At 41.7% G+C, this 22,187-nt stretch overlaps 1 protein-coding gene across 1 annotated transcript; it reads right to left on the bottom strand.

Moving 5' to 3' along the window:
* Window positions 1–2,250: 2,250 nt before the first annotated feature.
* On the bottom strand, window positions 2,251–21,973 carry LOC135508958 (nicotinamide phosphoribosyltransferase-like). Its single transcript, XM_064929196.1, has 11 exons — window positions 21,868–21,973; window positions 16,017–16,173; window positions 15,053–15,156; window positions 13,611–13,739; window positions 9,120–9,278; window positions 7,553–7,689; window positions 5,642–5,867; window positions 5,223–5,342; window positions 4,745–4,885; window positions 2,905–3,039; window positions 2,251–2,621 (listed from the first exon to the last, which is right to left on the bottom strand). Exons 1-11 carry the CDS (start codon window positions 21,913–21,915, stop codon window positions 2,508–2,510), a joined length of 1,470 nt encoding a protein of 489 aa, XP_064785268.1. The 5' UTR covers window positions 21,916–21,973; the 3' UTR covers window positions 2,251–2,507.
* Between the last annotated feature and the right edge of the window lie 214 nt (window positions 21,974–22,187).

Here is a 22,187-nt window from a genome sequence, read left to right as displayed (position 1 = left end):
GGTGACGATAGAATAGAAGTCCTCAAAGGGCTATTCAAATGCACAATCATTACTGCAAAACTAAAACAAATGTATACAAATACATTAGAGGACATTAACAGTATTGTTCAAACAAGCCTACAGCAGGTTGAGACTAAGCTTTTACCAAAGGATTTTGGTCTAAACCCATTAACCTGATGAGCTTGGTCCCAGATCTGTTTATGCCGTCTTTCCAGCTCCTCTTTATTGTGCAAATTGGCAAGACAAGCACAAACTATGGTGAGGCTACGAGCTACCCTCTGTCAGGGATATTAATATAACACACAGATAGGCTATTTGCTACCCTCTGTCAGGGACATTACTAGAACATATGTAACGGATGTGAAACGCTAGCTTAGATAGCGGTGGTGCGCACCAAATAGCGTTTCAATCGGTGACGTTGTGGAGCGATGGGTGACGATGCTTCGAGGGTGACTGTTGTTGATGTGTGCAGAGGGTCCCTGGTTCGCGCCCGGGTATGGGCGAGGGGACGGTCTAAGGTTATACTGTTACACATACAGACAGGTTACTAGCTACCCTCTGTCAGGGACATTACTAGAACATAACTTTATCCCTTTAAGTATATAACCTTCGATCAAAGTTTCTCTTGTTTTCTCCCCGCAAGAAATGGACACAATATTTCTTCCGCAGTAACGTCAACCACTACAGCTCCCAAAAGCCGTGGTTAAAAATTAAATTCAATGACAAAACGTAAAAAACTCTGTTTGCTATCCAGTCAATATGATCGATAATAACAAATAAAATATTTAACGAACCGAAGACAATCGGTTAGTGGTTAGAGCATTGGACTAGTAACCGAAAGGTTGCAAGTACAAATCCCCGAGCTGACAAGGTATAAAATCTGTCGTTCTGCACCTGAACATGCAGTTAACCCACTGTTAGGCCGTCATTGAAAATAAGAATTTGTTCTTAACTGACTTGCCTTGTAAAATAAATTAACAAGTGCAAAATCTACTCGAGGTTCGGGCATCATTACCCTTCCTGCTGCTAGACCGAAACAAAGACGCTACCACAGACCTCCTCTGTCTTTTTATTTATTTTTGGGCTGTCCTAAAAGTCGCTGGATGACGTCATCGCCTAATTTGCATAATTGGCCATGTGCATGTAATTGTGATGGACTCTGTAGGAGAGAGGAATAACGTCGTGGGAGAGACAAAAAAGTGAGTAAAAAAAACAAAACACACCCTAAATATGTTTAGAACTACAAATTACATTTCTTCTGTCGATTCTTGTTTTTTTTTAATGTTACAATTCCAACCCTCCTCCTTTATCCGGGCTTGGGACCGGCAGAGTTACTTAGTTTTATTTCTTTCTTTCTTTCTTAATTTGGTTAGGTTTTTAACCTTATAGTCCATTTAGGAGCCTACAACAAGTCACAGTAAAATATGAACATTTTTAACCATAACTTCTTTTTTGTATACAATCTACATTAACAATCTAAATGGACCAAAAAGAGACAATAGAAAAATCTGTCAATGGCAATGTGAGAAGATGATGGTAACTAGTCTGGCCCTAGTTCAGGTTTAAATTATTATTATTATTATTTTTAAATGTAAGCCAGGGCGGGATCAGCCAGCAGCGGCTTCCCACATGCGCGATTCATTTGCAGTCTGGACGCGGAGGGGTGAACATCTCCTCTGACTGCAGCTGGGAGGGACTGCTGTGCGAGGACTGGGCCGCCCTTGAGTGCTTTGGGATGGGGCCCACGGCAGCACCAGCTGCTCGTTGAGAAGCGCAAGAACGATGCGTGCTTTCACGTCAGTCTCCAATAACACCAGAAAAAGTTGCTAGATTTGTCGCTGGTCGCTTTTTTTGACAAAGTCGCTAAGTTGGCTACACTGCTGCTAGTATGTTCAAGTAACGTAACTTTATACCTGAAAAGAGTGAGCTGCAGTCCTCACAGACCGTTAGTTACTTTGAAGACCATGTGGCCTGTTACATTTGATGACACACACTATCCCCTTTTAAACTGGCTCATTTAAATCTAGATGGAAAAGTCATTTTGTTGTTTATCCATAACATTTGAAATGAATCTGCCTGATGTTTTTTCTGGATCATTTTGTCCATCTTCAATGAACGGTTGTTTAGTTCTTACAAATTATTTTTGAGAATGTGAGAATATCCTGGACACAGAAGCCTGCCTTCCCCGACTTCAAACCAGAGACAGAGACGATATGAAATGGGATTTCAGAAAAATAAAAATATACATAATAAAATCAAAAGATTCAAGTTTAATTCATCTCAATAAAATGTTATTTTTATATAATTTCTCAATCATACATGTACATGATTCTACATGTCGAAAATACATACTTTCTTAGTTTATATATTTTTATCGTTGTGCTAAGTCTCTCTCTCTCAGGGCAATGTTGAGTGTTGTTTATTCTCATCCTTGGTGGTCAGTGCTGTACAGGGAGGTAGAAGGGAGCCAGTCCTTTCTGCGTAGTGTGTTGGAACATGTACAGGCCTCAGTCTACAGACTCTTCCAGATCACAGTCCCTGATCTTAGCGTTGTCTCTGACCTCATCAAATGTATACGTCTTCAGTATCACTCCGTTTCTGAAAACGGTGTGAAGGAGATCCTGGGGAAAGAAGAGCGGGAGAACTTGTCCTTTAAAAAATATAATCATAATTAAACCAGGCGAATCAATTAATTAAGAACAAATTCGTATTTACAATGACAGCCTACTAGGGAACAGTGGGTAAAACGGCCTTGTTCAGAGGGCAGAACAATAGATTCTGTTACTGGCCCAACGCTCTAACCACTATTGCTGCCCCAATATGACTTTTAAAACAACTCCATGTTAGTCCCAATATTTATTTCTGTTCAAGCCTCAGAGAGTAATAAAAAGACTAATGACTTACTGGACCGTTTTCCTCCAGGCTCCCCTTGCCTTCTTCCAGTGTCACAAAGTCTCCTGTTGTTGTTCTGTGGAGCGACAGGCGACCTTTCTTTGATCTTTTGTTAGGGTCAGCAACAGGGTCCTTGAACACATTCAGCTGTAATCAAAAGAACATAAATACAACAATGGTCACCAGATCACTTCCTGAGTCCAGATCACTTCCTGAGTCCAGATCACTTCCTGAGTCCAGATCACTTCCTGAGTTCAGATCACTTCCTGAGTCCAGATCACTTCCTGAGTCCAGATCACTTCCTGAGTCCAGATCACTTCCTGAGTCCAGATCACTTCCTGAGTTCAGATCACTTCCTGAGTCCAGATCACTTCCTGAGTTCAGATCACTTCCTGAGTCCAGATCACTTCCTGAGTCCAGATCACTTCCTGAGTCCAGATCACTTCCTGAGTCCAGATCACTTCCTGAGTCCAGATCACTTCCTGAGTCCAGATCACTTCCTGAGTTCAGATCACTTCCTGAGTCCAGATCACTTCCTGAGTTCAGATCACTTCCTGAGTCCAGATCACTTCCTGAGTTCAGATCACTTCCTGAGTTCAGATCACTTCCTGAGTCCAGATCACTTCCTGAGTCCAGATCACTTCCTGAGTCCAGATCACTTCCTGAGTCCAGATCACTTCCTGAGTTCAGATCACTTCCTGAGTCCAGAGTCAAAATGCCGAGATCTACCTTTCAGATTTTTCTTCTATCTAGTCATGGTTTTAAAAGTTTACAAATTCCACAGTATTAAGTTTGCTGTAGGTTTCTTTTATGCCTGCTACGTTACTGCTGACACGGTCATCTGAGCCATCCGATCTGTTGTGATTACATCATGTAGGTATGATATCTGATCTGTCTGTCTGTCTGTCTGTCTGTCTGTCTGTCTGTCTGTCTGTCTGTCTGTCTGTCTGTCTGTCTGTCTGTCTGTCTGTCCGACTGTCTGTCTGTCTGTCTCTCTCTCCCACTCTGACCATGTTTAGAATAATGCCTTGTCATGCTTGTTAATGCTTTGTAACTTAACTTAATTTTACAACGTGAATGATAACAGTGAATGATATTTTATTAAATACACTTGTATATAGAATTTCATTCTTATGACCATTCATTGACCTTAGTCAGCTAAATCGTATAATACCTGATTTAAGGCTAGTGTTCTTGCATGTTGCTATTTATCTTATGGAGTCAGATCGTTCATATTGGTAGTCTAATTGTTTAGTGTTTATTACAGATCGCCATGTGATGTATATATAACATGCTTACATATAAGATATTGCCCACTACAATAGTAATAATTATTTGCCTACCTCCTCATGCCTTTTGCACACAATGTATATAGACTCTCTTTTTTTTCCTACTGTGTTATTGACTTGTTAATTGTTTACTCCATGTGTAACTCTGTGTTGTCTGTTCACACTGCTATGCTTTATCTTGGCCAGGTCGCAGTTGTAAATGAGAACTTGTTCTCAACTAGCCTACCTGGTTAAATAAAGGTGAAATAAAATATAAAATAAAAAATGAATTACAGTGTTATTACACAGGGATTAGAGCAGCTTTATATAAAGTATTAACAAAGACTTGGGCTCTTTCCCAATTCATCTTTCCTCTCCTCCTCTCCTACTCTCTCCTAGCCTCCTCGAAAAAGTATTGGATGAGAAGGACCGAGGGGAGGGACCCTGGATCCTCTCCTCCAATGCTTTTTTGGAAGGAAGCAAGGAGAGAGGAAACAAGGAATTGAGAACAGATGAATTGAGAAAGAGACATGAATTCACAACAATGTCCTCTCATGAAAATGACTGGATGTTCACTGACTCACCCCCAGTCCGTTGGTCACCACAAAGCTACACTTGAAGCAGCAGCTGAGCAGGTCCCGGGTCAGTTTTTGGAGTAGGGCACCGCCCGACCCAAAGCCAACGTTCTCTATACTCCACCTGTGTTTCTTCATCCCCGCCACGATCTGAAAACGACCCGAGGGGTGAGTTCCAAGGTCATTTTACTGAACCAAGCCTTACTAATGCTGTTCATTCAAAAGCAGTGGATGGAATCCATTCCAATCTTAGCCGGAAAAACCTGGAGTGGTTCAAAGCTTCCATCAAGTAAGTCACACAACGGATTCAACTAATCCTAGTCTCTCCAGTCAAGACTTTGATTAGTTGAATCAAGTGTGTGGCTGACTGATTACAATGAGACTGTTTACAATAAAACCTTGGAACAACAGGTAAGATTGGACACCACTGGGTAAGAAGTTAAGAAGGTCGGAGGCTCAGGTAGGCGGGTGAGTACAGTGAACCTACCTCCTGCAGAGTGTTGATGTCCACACCATCGCCCTGGATGACTCGGATGTAAGGGGGTAGCACCTTGTATCCTTTGCTGTTCTCTGTGGTGCCGAACTTCCTCCCTAAAATCTCCAACACCTTGGAATCGGCAAGATGGTGGTAGACATGTTCACAGTCCTACTCGCTCGTTAAAGATTTGAATGTATTTATAATGAGCGGTAGTCATAAGACTAAATCATCATACTGGTCCTACACAGTGTCAGTGATACTGCCAGTGAGACTCATCCCCTTTCTCCATTAGAACCAGGGGGGGAAAAACGAGGCCAAAAAATGCACTAAACAGAACCATGGCTGGAGGTTCATCCGTGTGTTTCCACTACCGATGGACTGTTGTAAAACTACTAACGCTAGGTGATGATCTATCTATCCTTCTTTACCTTGAGGACAGTATCTAATGGGTCTCCTGAGTCTGGCCTGATGACCAAGGGTGCGTCAGCGCTGCGGGACTCGATGAGGCCCCTGAGGTCCTCTCCCCATATCTTCTCACAGGCGTTGTAGATATCATAGCTGTCGCTGACGATGGACACGGGCACGTTGGGGAACTGCCTCACAATGTGCTCAAAGGCATCTCTCTCGTGGTCCTTACCCCAGGCGGTGATGGTGCTGGTAATAATATATTTATTCGTAGGTAAGCAATACATTGTATTTGGTAGAGCAAGAAATCACAAAAACCAAAGCATGACTTAAATGGGTTTGAGATAAACACAGAGGAACAGTAGTACAATACAAAACCCAGAAGAGGGAGCTAGATATCGTGCTTTGAAAATGATAGTGAGAGTAGACGTGTTCTCTGGATTGAATTTAAAAGTTAAACTGACTTGTTGACGGCCATGTACATACAAAATCAGTCAATTTTTTTACTGTGTGATTTCTTGCTTTAGCTCTAATGTGTGCTAAATGTGCTCTACCCGCTGTGTCTACCTGTGTGTCTGTGTCTACCTGTGTGTCTGTGTCTATCTGTGTGTCTGTGTTACCTGTGTGTCTGTGTCTACCTGTGTGTCTGTGTCTACCTGTGTGTCTGTGTTACCTGTGTGTCTGTGTCTACCTGTGTGTCTGTGTCTACCTGTGTATCTGTATATACCTGTGTGTCGGTGTGTCTGGGTCTACCTGTGCGTCTGTGTTACCTGTGTGTCTGTGTCTACCTGTGTGTCTGTGTTACCTGTGTGTCTGTGTTACCTGTGTCTACCTGTGTGTCTGTGTCTACCTGTGTGTCTGTGTCTACCTGTGTATCTGTATCTACCTGTGTGTCTGTGTGTCTGTGTCTACCTGTGTGTCTGTGTCTACCTGTGTGTCTGTGTCTACCTGTGTGTCTGTGTCTACCTGTGTGTCTGTGTCTACCTGTGTGTCTGTGTTACCTGTGTGTCTGTGTCTACCTGTGTGTCTGTGTCTACCTGTGTGTCTGTGTCTACCTGTGCGTCTGTGTCTACCTGTGCGTCTGTGTTACCTTTGTGTCTGTGTCTACCTGTGCGTCTGTGTCTACCTGTGCGTCTGTGTCTACCTGTGCGTCTGTGTCTACCTGTGCGTCTGTGTCTACCTGTGCGTCTGTGTCTACCTGTGCGTCTGTGTTACCTTTGTGTCTGTGTCTACCTGTGTGTCTGTGTCTACCTGTGTGTCTGTGTCTACCTGTGGGTCTGTGTCTACCTGTGTGTCTGTGTTACCTGTGTGTCTGTGTCTACCTGTGTGTCTGTGTCTACCTGTGTATCTGTGTCTACCTGTGTGTCTGTGTCTACCTGTGTGTCTGTGTCTACCTGTGTGTCTGTGTTACCTGTGCGTCTGTGTTACCTGTGTGTCTGTGTTACCTGTGCGTCTGTGTTACCTGTGTGTCTGTGTCTACCTGTGTGTCTGTGTTACCTGTGCGTCTGTGTCTACCTGTGTGTCTGTGTTACCTGTGTGTCTGTGTTACCTGTGTGTCTGTGTCTACCTGTGCGTCTGTGTCTACCTGTGTGTCTGTGTTACCTGTGCGTCTGTGTTACCTGTGTGTCTGTGTCTACCTGTGTGTCTGTGTTACCTGTGTGTCTGTGTCTACCTGTGCGTCTGTGTTACCTGTGTGTCTGTGTTACCTGTGCGTCTGTGTCTACCTGTGTGTCTGTGTTACCTGTGCGTCTGTGTCTACCTGTGTGTCTGTGTCTACCTGTGCGTCTGTGTTACCTGTGTGTCTGTGTCTACCTGTGCGTCTGTGTTACCTGTGTGTCTGTGTCTACCTGTGCGTCTGTGTTACCTGTGTGTCTGTGTCTACCTGTGCGTCTGTGTTACCTGTGTGTCTGTGTCTACCTGTGCGTCTGTGTTACCTGTGCTCTGCGGCTGGCACAGAGAAGCCGGGCACTGGGTCTTTGGTGCCGTAGTACTTCTTAATGACACAGATACCAGCCACCGTGTCTGTGCCTTTAAAGTTCACCAGGTGGGCAGATGCTCCGATGCCAGCAGTCTGAAACCAGACAGAAACCATCACGTGACGGGAACAACTAAATAGTATGGCGGTGTACTAGTGGTGTATGTATAGACGACGAGAAACTGAACAGGTTTTTTGATTACAAAGGGAGTGTTTGTAAATTCACTATGGAGTGGCAGAGTGTGCTTAGAGTGCGCTCTGGGCGTTCGTAAACCCAGAGTGTTGTCAGATTGTCTATTAGTAAATTCAGAGCTTTTTGCTCAACGGAGCGTTCAGAGCGCACACTTGACGCTCTGGTCGAGGAGTAGGGCTGATCCGAGCGTTCTGACCTCACAACGGCAGTCAAGCACCCAAGCTAACTGGCTAACGTTGGCTAGCTTTCTAGCTACTTCCAGACACAAATGAGAGAACACCTCACTCTGACCATTTTACTCTCCCTAGCAGAGCTGGTTAGGCTGTTTTCATGTTGTTTCGTGCGTTGGTGACTGTAACTGTGCTGCTGGCAACAATTTAATAACATTTTTGACATATAACACCGGTCATATTCAATGGGTGTTGCGCATTCAAAAATTAATCTGTTATTTTGGGGTGGCAGGTAGCCTTGTGGTTAGAGCGTTGGGCCAGTAACCGAAAGGTTGCTGGATCGAATCCCCGAGCTGACAAGCTGTTGTAAAAAATCTGTCGTTCTGCCCTTGAACAAGGCAATTAACCCACTGTTCCCCAGTAGGCCGTCATTGTAAATAAGAATTTGTTCTTAACTGACTTGCCTCGTTAAATAAAGGTTATATTTTAAATAAAATACAATTCTGCGCTCTGAAATGGATGTAGATAGCGAGAGGGTATTTATGAACACACCCAAAGAGTTGTTGGGAAGAGGAAGGTTTCCTAAACTGGGTCCCGGGGACTTTTTGAACTTTTTGTTTTGTTTTTTTGTTATCCAAACACTACACAGCTGATTCAAATAATCAAAGCCCAGGTCTAAGTTTGGGAAACCTTGGCATAGAGTAGTGTTTCTCAAACTTTTACTCTGGGACCCCGAGAAATTTTACAATTTTTGTTTTAGCCCTGAATTATCCCACCTGACGTACCTGGTCAAGAGCTTGATGAATAGATCAAATACATGGAAAGGTTTGGGAAGGGGCCTTTGTTTGACCCCAGATTGACCTGTTGCACTAAGCAACATGTATGTGTGTCGTATGCACAGTATGATGAATCCAACACCATCGTCATAATTGGGGCGGCAGGGTAGCCTAGTGGTTAGAGCGTTGGACTCATAACCGGAAGGTTGCAAGTTCAAACCCCCGAGCTGACAAGGTACAAATCTGTCGTTCTGCCCCTGAACAGGCAGTTAACCCACTGTTCCTAGGCCGTCATTGAAAATAAGAATTTGTTCTTAACCGACTTGCCTGGTTAAATAAAGGTAAAAAAAACAACAACAAATTTTTTTTGTCCATTACAGTAAGTACCTCTTGAGATGAGACTCCCCTGTATCCAAAGTCATGCAGCTTATACTCCAGTTTGTCCTGGTTCCCTGATGTCTCCAGTAGATACCTGGCTAGGATCTTCTTCTGCTCTCTGGAGTTAGTAGCTACTGTGATGGGGTACCAGATCTGCACCAGGATTGTCTGTTAGGAAGAAGAAGAGAGGAGGTTAGCGGTGTAAAGGGTCTGATAGAGAAGGAGAAGAAGAGGAGGTTAGCGGTGTAAAGGGTCTGGTAGAGAAGGAGAAGAGAGGAGGTTAGCGGTGTAAAGGGTCTGATAGAGAAGGAGAAGAAGAGGAGGTTAGCGGTGTAAAGGGTCTGGTAGAGAAGGAGAAGAGAGGAGGTTAGCGGTGTAAAGGGTCTGGTAGAGAAGGAGAAGAGAGGAGGTTAGCGGTGTAAAGGGTCTGATAGAGAAGGAGAAGAGAGGAGGTTAGCGGTGTAAAGGGTCTGGTAGAGAAGGAGAAGAGAGGAGGTTAGTGGTGTAAAGGGTCTGGTAGAGAAGGAGAAGAGAGGAGGTTAGTGGTGTAAAGGGTCTGGTAGAGAAGGAGAAGAGAGGAGGTTAGCGGTGTAAAGGGTCTGGTAGAGAAGGAGAAGAGAGGAGGTTAGCGGTGTAAAGGGTCTGGTAGAGAAGGAGAAGAGAGGAGGTTAGTGGTGTAAAGGGTCTGGTAGAGAAGGAGAAGAGAGGAGGTTAGCGGTGTAAACGGTCTGGTAGAGAAGGAGAAGAGAGGAGGTTAGCGGTGTAAAGGGTCTGGTAGAGAAGGAGAAGAGAGGAGGTTAGTGGTGTAAAGGGTCTGGTAGAGAAGGAGAAGAAGAGAGGAGGTTAGTGGCTTCTGTGATGGGCTACCAGATCTGTACCAGTATGGTCTGAGAGAGGAAGAGAGGAGGTTAGTGGTGTAAAGGGTCTGGTAGAGAAGGAGAAGAGAGGAGGTTAGCGGTGTAAAGGGTCTGGTAGAGAAGGAGAAGAAGAGAGGAGGTTAGTGGCTTCTGTGATGGGCTACCAGATCTGTACCAGTAGGGTCTGAGAGAGGAAGAGAGGAAAGCGTTAAAGATGTTGGGGAAAGTAGTCTCTTTAGTACATCATGGACATGAATCAGCGCTACCTACTATACAATGAGCATAGATAAATACAAATCAAGCACTTACAGGTGGACCATACTTGCGGATATAAGCAAGAATTTAAAATTAAACAAGTTCACACGCACAAAATGCATATCAGCTAATTAAAATAGTTGATTTATTTGCATGTGACATAAATTGACATTTTAGCTGGTCCCATCAGATAAAATGGCACGGTAGGCCTTTGCTAATCTCACCGGCTGGCAGTGATTACATCCTGACACAACTTCTGCAGGCAATTCAAATCATAAAATTAGTTGGACGTGTTCCAACACTCGTTCATGGAAGTGTCCTTAACATACCTCAGTCCAACAGCACGTTCTGATCATCAAAGCAACGAGGCTAATCACGTGTATTTGACTGACTGGTCAAATTGTTCCCTTTGTGAAGTTCATAGACCATGTAATTGTCACAGATTGTGGCAAGGGTTTGAATCTCAGATGAGCCCCCCCCCCTGAAATGTAGAAATGTGTGTGTTGGAAAGGGACGTAGCCTACAGCCAACAGCTTGAAAATGAAAAAAGGAACTGAATTACATCCTTGCACACGAACGCACTGCTATTGCCTGCATTATTATAATAATCCACTTTCTCACATGCGTTTTCAATCGAGCATCAAGGACCAGCATTAAACAGTCCCCCCCCCCCAACAAAAAAGCTTGATACAAGGTAGGCTCGAAATCTGTCTGAAGGGGTGGTGGGGCCTGGAGGGGTGGTGGGGTCTGGAGGGGTGGTGGGGTCTGGAGGGGTGGTGGGGTCTGGAGGGGTGGTGGGGTCTGGAGGGGTGGTGGGGTCTGGAGGGGTGGTGGGGTCTGGAGGGGTGGTGGGGTCTGGAGGGGTGGAGGGGTCTGGAGGGGTGGTGGGGTCTGGAGGGGTGGTGGGGTCTGGAGGGGTGGTGGGGTCTGGAGGGGTGGTGGGGTCTGGAGGGGTGGAGGGGTCTGGAGGGGTGGTGGGGTCTGGAGGGGTGGTGGGGTCTGGAGGGGTGGTGGGGTCTGGAGGGGTGGAGGGGTCTGGAGGGGTGGTGGGGTCTGGAGGGGTGGTGGGGTCTGGAGGGGTGGTGGGGTCTGGAGGGGTGGTGGGGTCTGGAGGGGTGGGGTCTGGAGGGGTGGTGGGGTCTGGAGGGGTGGTGGGGTCTGGAGGGGTGGTGGGGTCTGGAGGGGTGGTGGGGTCTGGAGGGGTGGTGGGGTCTGGAGGGGTGGTAGGGTCTGGAGGGGTGGTAGGGTCTGGAGGGGTGGTGGGGTCTGGAGGGAATAATAATGTGTGTTTTTTATTTTAAAGTACACTATGTTGAAAAGTTTGGGGTCACATAGAAATGTCCTTGTTTTTGAAAAAAAAGCAAATTTTTGGCCATTAAAATAACATCAAATTCATCAGAAATACAGTGTAGACATTGTTAATGTTGTCAATGACTATTGTAGCTGGAAACGGCTGATTTTCAATGGAATATCTACATAGGCGTACAGAGGCCCATTATCAGCAACCATCACTCCTGTGTTCCAATGGCACGTTGTGTTAGCTTATCCAAGTGTATCATTTTAAAAGGCTAATTGATCATTAGAAAACCATTTTGCAATTATGTTAGCACAGCTGAAAACTGTTGTGCTGATTAAAGAAGCAATTTAGACGAGTTGAGTATCTGGAGCATCAGCATTTGTGGGTTCGATTACCGGCTCAAAATGGCCAGAAACAAGAAATTTTTCTGAAACTCTGCAGTCTAGTCTTGTTCTGAGAAATGAAGGCCAATCCGTGTGAAAAATTGCCAAGAAACTGAAGATCTCGTACAACGCTGTGTACTACTCCCTTCACAGAACAGACGCCTCACAAGTCCTCAACTAGCAGCTTTATTAAATCGTACCCGCAAAACACCAGGTGACTCTGGGATGCTGGCCTTCTAGGCAAGAGTTCCTCTGTCCAGTGTCTGTGTTCTTTTGCACATCTTTATCTTTTCTTTTTATTGGCCAGTCTGAGATATGTCTTTTTCTTTGCAACTCTGCCTAAAAGGCCAGCGTGTGTGTGTGTGTGTGTGTTGTGTGTGTGTGTATTTACCCCAAAAATATATGGGGGATTGGAAATGGAGGTCGGTAGGCCTTGTGAATGTTGACCTGTTTAAAGGTCTTACATCGGCTTCCGGAACAGCTGGTGCTCTCATGCATGTTTCAGTGTCATTTGCCTTGAAGCGAGCATAGAAGTAGTTTTGCTTGTCTGGTAGGCTCGTGTCACTGGGCACCTCTCGGCTGTGCTTCCCTTTGTAGTCTGTAATGGTTTGCAAGCCCTGCCACATCCGACGAGCATCAGAGCCAGTGTAGTAGGAGTCAATCTTAGCCCTATTATTAACGCTTTGCCTGTTTGATGGTTCGTCGGAGGGCATAGTGGGATTTCTTATAAACTCTAGCCTTTAGCTCAGTGCGGATGATGCCTGTTATCCATGGCTTCTGGTTGGAGTATGTACGTGCGGTCACTGTGGGGATGACGTCATCGATGCACTTATTGATGAAGCCTATGACTGATGTGGTGTACTCCTCAATGCCATCAGAGGAATCCCGGAACATATTCCAGTCTGTGCTAGCAAAACAGTCCTGTAGATTAGCATCTGCTTTCTCTGACCACTATTTTTATTGATCTGGTCACTGGTGCTTCCTGCTTCAAGTAGCCTAGTAAATGATGCATCAGTGCAATATTGCCACACAACATTTTGTTACAGACCCAATGGTAAACCTTGAATTTGTAGGTAAAAAATATTTTAAGAAATGCCATTGGTTGGTGGATTGAAAATCCAATATCTTTGATAGGCTGAAGCAGATGTTGTGCCAGGATGTAATCACTGTCACTTGGTGAAGTTACATGCAAGTGAATCGTCTATTTTAATTGGTGGATACTTTAAATGCGTGCTTAGGTTTGAAGTTTGGCCCTAGGCTCTTTTAGAAACCATGCATCTTATTGTTGTTGTTATTAAGGAGCCTCTGCCCTGACACTTTCTACCATGAGCAAGATATAAATAGACAACAATGCGCAAAGCATCTGTTCAAATGACGTTTGTCTCCTAAGGACATGTGGCAGATATAATAACAGGGTTGAAGCATGACTCAACGATGCTATGGTAATGTCATAGTGAAAAAGGGGGTTAGGCACCGACTAGAGGCCTGATCCCAGATCTGTTTGCGCCCTCTTGCCAACTCCTATGGTCACTGTCGCATGAGGAGTTGGCAAGACAGCAAAGATGGATCTGAGACCAGGCTAAGAAGCCATATAAAATTCAATTTAAGGGGCTTTAACGGGCATGGGAAACACATGTTAACATTGCCAAAGCAAGTGAAATAGATAATAAACAAAAGTGAAATAAACAATCAAACATTTCTAACTAACCTCTACCCAGTTGGTGAGCCAGTAGCATTCTGGGTCAGTGCTCTCCACGGTGAAGAGGACATTACCTCTGGGGATCACACTACCCTCAGGAACAGCCTTGATTTCAATGGGCAGGTGGCCGTCATACTTCTGAAACACAAAAACTCAGGGATCCGTACTGTAGCATGATTAGACCACAGAATAATAAGATGGTTTTGGTGGTTGGTTATGGTTATGATAGAGTACGAACATTTATAAGCAGAGAGTCCTTAAAAAAAAAACTGGAAATCTAAACTATTAAAAAAAATATTACATGTAGCTCCTTTAACATTAACAAAAATATTACATGTAGCTCCTTTAACATTAACAAAAATATTACATGTAGCTCCTTTAACATTAACAAAAATATTACATGTAGCTCCTTTAACATGAACAAAAATATTACATGTAGCGCCTTTAACATTAACAAAAATATTACATGTAGCTCCTTTAACATTAACAAAAATATTACATGTAGCTCCTTTAACATTAACAAAAATATTACATGTAGCTCCTTTAACATGAACAAAAATATTACATGTAGCTCCTTTAACATGAACAAAAATATTACATGTAGCTCCTTTAACATGAACAAAAATATTACATGTAGCTCCTTTAACATTAACAAAAATATTACATGTAGCTCCTTTAACATTAACAAAAATATTACATGTAGCTCCTTTAACATGAACAAAAATATTACATGTAGCTCCTTTAACATGAACAAAAATATTACATGTAGCTCCTTTAACATGAACAAAAATATTACATGTAGCTCCTTTAACATGAACAAAAATATTACATGTAGCTCCTTTAACATTAATAAAAAATATTACATGTAGCTCCTTTAACATTAACAAAAAAATATTACATGTAGCTCCTTTAACATTAACAAAAATATTACATGTAGCTCCTTTAACATTAACAAAAAATATTACATGTAGCTCCTTTAACATGAACAAAAATATTACATGTAGCTCCTTTAACATTAACAAAAATATTACATGTAGCTCCTTTAACATTAACAAAAATATTACATGTAGCTCCTTTAACATTAACAAAAATATTACATGTAGCTCCTTTAACATGAACAAAAATATTACATGTAGCTCCTTTAACATTAACAAAAATATTACATGTAGCTCCTTTAACATTAACAAAAATATTACATGTAGCTCCTTTAACATTAACAAAAATATTACATGTAGCTCCTTTAACATTAACAAAAATATTACATGTAGCTCCTTTAACATTAACAAAAATATTACATGTAGCTCCTTTAACATTAACAAAAATATTACATGTAGCTCCTTTAACATGAACAAAAATATTACATGTAGCTCCTTTAACATTAACAAAAAATATTACATGTAGCTCCTTCAACATGCAATACACACACAAAACACCCTCTGCTGCCCTTATACCTCCAGTATGTACTCCCAGCCCTTTTCGTTGAACACATCATCCTGAAAGTGTTCACGGTAAACTTCCTTTGCTTCTGTGATCTTCTGTGGAGTCACCACTTTCCCTGGGAAGGTGAGAGATGACAGATATGGGAGGTCGACACATGAAGGATGTGGGAAAGATGGGAAAACGTGGAATTGTGAGTGGAAGCTGGGACCCAAAAAAATGTTAAGTTAATAATAAGACAGTATAAATTGTAAAAGTGATGTACTAGGTGTTGTACTAGGTGTGTACTAGTGTTGTACTAGGTGTATATTAGTGTTGTACTAGGTGTGTAGTAGTGGCGTTCTAGTGACGTTCTAATGGCGTTCTAGTTTCGTTCTAGTGGCATTCTAGTTTCGTTCTAGTGACGTTCTAGTTTCGTTCTAATGATGTTCTAATGGCGTTCTAGTTTCGTTCTAGTGGCATTCGAGTTTCGTTCTAGTGGCGTTCTAGTTTCGTTCTAATGATGTTCTAATGGCGTTCTAGTTTCATTGTAGTGGCGTTCTAGTGGCGTTCTAGTGGTGTTCTAGTTTCGTTCTAATGATCTAATGGCGTTCTAGTTTCATTCTAGTGGCGTTCTAGTGGCGTTCTAATGGCGTTCTAGTTTCGTTCTAATGATCTAATGCCGTTCTAGTTTCGTTCTAGTGGCGTTCTAGTTTCGTTCTAGTGGCGTTCTAGTTTCGTTCTAGTGGCATTCTAGTTTCGATCTAATGATGTTCTAATGGCGTTCTAGTGGCATTCTAATGGCGTTCTAGTGGCGTTCTAATGGCGTTCTAGTGGCGTTCTAATGGCGTTCTAGTGGCGTTCTAATAGCGTTCTAGTTTCGTTCTAGTGGCGTTCTAGGTGCTGCTATTTTTCATGGTCCTTCGAGCCAAATGGTCAATTTAGTAATAATAAAAATTATATAAATAATAATAATAATAAAAATGACATTTGTCTTACCTTTCAGATACTTATGAAGGATATACTGAAGTCCATAAAATACAGTTTTATCATATTTCACTTTCTGAATCTTAGTAGATTCAGTTTTCTTTGCCCGACACTCGAAGTAGGAGTAAACCTTGGTGGTGTTGGGAGGGTACTGCTTGTAATGTGTGACCTGAAATTAGATTATACAAATACAGTTAATGACAATTATAAACGGGTGGTTCGAGCCCTGAATGCTGATTGGCTGACAGACGTGGTATATCAGACCGTATACCAAATATATGACAAAACACTGCTCTAATTACATTGGTAACCAGTTTTATAATAACAATAAGGCACCTCTGGGGGTTTGTAGTATATGGCCAATATACCATGGCCAAGGGCTGTATCCAGGCACTCCACGTTGCGTCGTGCATAAGAACTAGCCCTTAGCCGTGGAATTTTGGCCACATACCACACCCCCTCGGGCCTTATTGCTTAATTATACCACAGCGTTGTTGAATACTAATTTCTGATTGGCTAGAAAAGTATTCTAGAATGGACATTAAAACCAGATAACAGAACAGTTACAGAAAAATATATCGGGACACCTTTCAATCATGACGCAATATGCACCTACACATGCAGACCATACTTGCTACAAAGTTACAGAAAGCTAAACCAACAACAACACAAATTGAAATAGGATACATTGTAAACACAGGTCCAATGATGAAGAACGGGGCTCCCGAGTGGCACAGCGGTCTAAGACACTGCATCTCAGTGCTAGAGGCATCAATGCAGTCCCTGGTTCGAATCTAGGCTGCATCACATCCGGCTGTGATATAGAGTCCCATAGGATAGCACACAATTGGCCGGGGTCGGCCGTCATTATAAATAATAATTTGTTCTTAACTGACTTGCCTGGTTAAATTAAATAGAACGACTGGGTCGCATCTCTAGTGATGAAAAGTATGATTTAGCTTATAAAAAATACAAAAATGTTTTCATTAGTAACTGTGGTATAAGCGGGATCAACACCTCCGTTCTGTACATTACCTTGGAAACTCTGCAAAAGAACGAGACCGACATCGTCCGGTATTCCCAAGGTAATTTGACAATACTGAAACTTCATGGTCTCACATCCATTTAACATCAAGTGTCCCTACAATCTACTTTACATTCTGTAGAAATGTACAGTCAGAAGAAGACATGCAGATATCTGTACAGGTGTATAATAAACAGCAAGCGGATAAGTCATATTTGCTACTGAGATTGTTTGGGGTCTTGTCATCAAAAATCTACAGTTTCCAGAAAAATAACTTTACTGTTGGTTAAATAAACTGGTAAAGATGATGTTATGATGTTTGTTTTATTAAATAACCCATCCCACTCTTCCTCTGCATGCTCTGTGCTCGTGACCTTTGATATCACTGGCACCAACTGTCCTATCCTTCTCTTCACCCTGACGAATTTAAACTCTAAATGTCACACAGTTTACACCCGGTCTCTGACCTACTCTGCTCCTGCTCTGTGGGACCTGACTGAGTGCTGTCAAAACAAACGCATTAAACAAACGCAAGACAGGAATTAAAAACTATTGACAACATGACCATTCTTGTTGGTGAAGTCTATGTGATAGAACAGATGTAGGATCTTAATTTGATCATCCAGTTGTTGCAGGAAATTTGGAAATGAAAACTTCTAGTGTATATTCAATGTTTATAAAAAGGCTTCTTAAGGCTTGTAATTTCCACTTGAAAAATTCAGACTTGATTTGCCCTAATTAAAAATGTATCAACCCCTACTAAATTGTCCATTAACTATAATCCACACAATAATTCACATTTCCTGTTGCTGCAGGATTATTTTCCTGCTCTGAGAAAATAATTAATATCAAACTGTCTGCTGGCAATTTTTAATATGTGCAGCATAATGCCAAGGTAGTCAGAGGTGTTCTCTCCAAAACGAATGGTTTCTGACCAGCAGCTCCAAAAGCAACAGCATTTATTGTAAATGAGGTGAACTGTGAACTTCTTAAAGAAGAAGTTTCCTTTTATACATTTTCTTTGTTTGTTTTCTTATAGAAAGGCCCAGACACCTTTTTTTGTGATTTGAAATGTTTTTAAGAAACTTACCCCAAACAGCAAATCACTTCCTCATCCTTGTTGTGTAGTGTGGAAAAACATGCTCCAAAACACCCAAATACGCCCTTTTAACAACGGCAAGGTCTTTAGATGTTGTACACATGGAATTGTGTAATTCCGAACTATATCCGCAATGTTATATTCCCTTTTGCCCAACACGTTTCCCCCTATCCAGCTGTTCCATTCACAGTGTAGCCTGCTGCTACAGGTAACTGCCAAAATAACGGAAACAACTACATAAAGTGTCTTAATAGAACGTTGGGCCACCACAAGCCGCCAGAACAGCTTCAATGGGCTTCCTGTGTGAAAGCACTCCATTACTTTCAATATACTTTTATATTCTTCATTTACTCAAGTGTTTCCTTTATTTTGGCATAAATATAAAAGAAGAATGGGGAGAGGTAATCGCTCGTGTCTAAACAAAATGTCTGCATCGCAATACCGAGAGCTTTGCCTGTTCTACAATGACGTTGGTTGTTTTTGGAGCCTTTTTGCATGTTTTTTTTTTTTTTTTTGCGGCGGCTTCAATACTACACAACGAGGATGTGGAATTGATTTGCTGTCTGGACACGTCTCCTTTAATCTCTTCAAAAAAAAGTATAAGAGCTTCTTTCAGGAGTCACTGTAGTTTGAGTAGTTTATATTTATACGTCTGTTGCCAAGCCAACTTCTATCTAAAGTGATTGTTTTGGAAATAAACTTCTCATTAAGGCACTCCCAGTTTGTAACGTCTGGCAGCTCTAAAGCAGAACAACTCAACAGTACTGTCAGCATATCAGGCCTTGAAATCCAAGGGCTGATTAAATCCTTGTACTCAAATGGCAACAAGTCTAAACGGATATTGAATAATCTATCTGAGCATATGGTTCATCAACTGTAACAATTATAGCCAACATCAGGTCATACCAATTAGAGGTCGACCGATTATGATTTTTCAACGCCGATACCGATTATTGGAGGACCAAAAAAAAAGCTGATACCGATTAATCAGATTATTTTTTATTTGTATTTGTAATAATGACAATTACAACAATACCGAATGAACACGTATTTGAAATTAATATAATACATCAATAAAATCAATTTAGCCTCAAATAAATAATGAAACATGTTCAATTTGGTTTAAATAATGCAAAAACAAAGTGTTGGAGAAGAAAGTAAAAGTGCAATATGTGCTATGTAAGAAAGCTAACGTTTCAGTTCCTTGCTCAGAACATGAGAACATATGAAAGCTGTTGGTTCCTTTTAACATGAGTCTTCAATATTCCCAGGTAAGAAGTTTTAGGTTGTAGTTATTATAGGAATTATAGGACTATTTCTCTCTATACCATTTGTATTTCATATACCTTTGACTATTGGATGTTCTTATAGGAACTTTAGTATTGCCAGTGTAACAGTATAGCTTCCATCCCTCTCCTCGCTCCTCCCTGGGCTCAAACCAGGAACACAACGACAACAGCCACCCTCGAAGCAGCGTTACCCATGCAGAGCAAGGGGAACAACCACTCTAAGTCTCAGAGCGAGTGACGTTTAAAACGCTATTAGCGTGCACCCTGCTAACTAGCTAGCCATTTCACATGGGTTACACCAGCCTAATCTCGGGAGTTGATAGGCTTGAAGTCATAAACAGCTGCTGGCAAACACAGGAAAGTGCTGTTTGAATGAATGCTTACGAGCCTGCTGCTGCCTACCATCGCTCAGTCAGACTGCTCTATCAAATCATAGACTTGGTTATAACATAATAACACACAGAAATACGAGCCTTAGGTCATTAATAAGGTAGAATCCGGAAACTATCATCTCTAAAACAAGAACCGTTCCGTATCTTATCTAACGGGTGGCATCCATAAGTCTAAATATTCCTATTACATTGCACAACCTTCAATGTTATGTCATAATTACGTAAAATTCTGGCAAATTAGGCGGCCCAAACTGTCGCATATACCCTGACTCTGCGTGCAGTGAACGCAAGAGAAGTGACACAATTTCACCTGGTTAATATTGCCTGCTAACCTGGATTTCTTTTAGCTAAATATGCAGGTTTAAAAGTATATACTTCTGTGTATTGATTTCAAGAAAGGCATTGATGTTTATGGTTAGGGACACATTGGAGCAACGATACGCACCACATTGATTATATGCAACGCAGGACACACTAGATAAACTAGTAATATCATCAACCATGTGTTGTTAACTAGTGATTATGATTGATTGATTGTTTTTTATAAGATAAGTTTAATGCTAGCTAGCAACGTACCTTGGCTTAATGCATTCGCGTAACAGGCAGAATCCTCGTGGAGTGCAATGTAATCAGGTGGTTAGAGCGTTGGACTAGTTAACTGTAAGGTTGCAAGATTGAATCCCCCGAGCTGACAAGGTAAAAATCTGTCGTTCTGCCCCTGAACGAGGCAGTTAAGGGTACACTGTAACAAGGTGCATCTGCAGCCAGATCCTTTTACTTTTAGTATTTATTTATTTTTTATTTTACCTTTATTTAACTAGGCAAGTCAGTTAAGAACAAATTCTTATTTTCAATGACGGCCTGGGAACAGTGAGTTAACTGCCTGTTCAGGGGCAGAACGACAGATTTGTACCTTGTCAGCTCAGGGGTTTGAACTCGCAACCTTCCAGTCACTAATCCAACGCTCTAACTAGGCTACTAGGTTACCCTGCCGCCCCAGTATGACATACAGTTGTGTAAAATACTTCAGTAAAAATACTTGAAAGTACTATTTAGGTATTTTTTGGGGGGTATCTGTACTTCACTTTACTATTTATATTTTTGACAACTTTTACATTTACTTCACTACATTCCTAAAGGAAATTATGTACTTTTTACTCCATACATTTTCAATGCTTAGCAGGACAGGAAAATGGTCTAATTCACATACTTATCAAGAGAACATCCCTGGTCGTCCCTACTGCCTCTGATCTGGCGGACTCACTAAACACATGATTCATTTGTATATAATGTCTACGTGCCTGCCCCTGGCTATCCGTAAAAAATAAATAAACATGTAAATGGTGCCGTCTGGTTTGCTTAATATAAGGAATTTGACATTATTTATACTTTTCCTTTTGATACTTAAGTATATTTTAGCAATAACATTTACTTTTGATAATTAAGTATATTTAAAACCAAATACTTATAGAATTTTACTCAAGTAGTATTTCACTGGGTGCCTTTCACTTTTATTGAGTCATTTTCTATTAAGGTGTCTTTACCTTTCCTTTCCACCACGGATGACATTAATTAAACGTACTACTTCCACTATGTTAAAAGACATGGCAAGAAAAACACTAAAGAATATATATTTTTAAAACACACAGATAAAAATGTTGATCTGAGCTGGGTTCAATGACTTATTGCGGCTTGAAATGTTCATGTTTCACTGTAAACAGAAAGCTATAGGAATTACTTTCATTTTCATTTCTGATGAAGAGATACCATTATTTTAAACTTTCAATATGATGGGCTCCTATAATATTATTCAGACTTCAGGTGACCATAGAAGGCGACCATAGAACTCAGATATAATACTGAAGCTATTGTAACGTAATAGCGAGAAATTGTATGTTTATCATAGACGATTAGGCTTAGCTGGCTGTTCTTGCATTATACCTTCAAATATATTACAATCAATTAGAACCACCACACACTTAAGACATAATTTCCACGAAACATAGTCCTAGGTACTGTCGCTAACTAGTGCGTAAACCCAGTGTATAATGTCACTCACCTTGTATGAATCCGTAGCCAGCAGGAAATTGAAGTCTCCGTGCTCCATGTTCCCCTCGTGATTGTAAAATCTGATTGCTGAAGGGCGGGGACACTAAGCCACGCGCTGTCGAATCTAAAGTACCAACAGAGATAAAGAGGCGAAGCGAGAGGGTTGACTCCGCCTAAAATCTGTCCGCTCGAAAATAAACATTAAGCATACCAAGTGAGGAGTTATTGTATTGGGGGCAATGAGATATAGTCGAATTTGGTCAAACTAAAAGTGGATTTCTAGTTTGATACGTGAGGCTTAATTTGATCGAATATAAACTCCATAACGCC

Source organism: Oncorhynchus masou, chromosome 22 (assembly GCF_036934945.1).
Source record: "Oncorhynchus masou masou isolate Uvic2021 chromosome 22, UVic_Omas_1.1, whole genome shotgun sequence".
Taxonomy (NCBI): Eukaryota; Metazoa; Chordata; class Actinopteri; order Salmoniformes; family Salmonidae; genus Oncorhynchus; species Oncorhynchus masou.
Note: the sequence above shows the minus strand (reverse complement) of the source record. Positions and strands in the feature narration are given on the sequence as shown.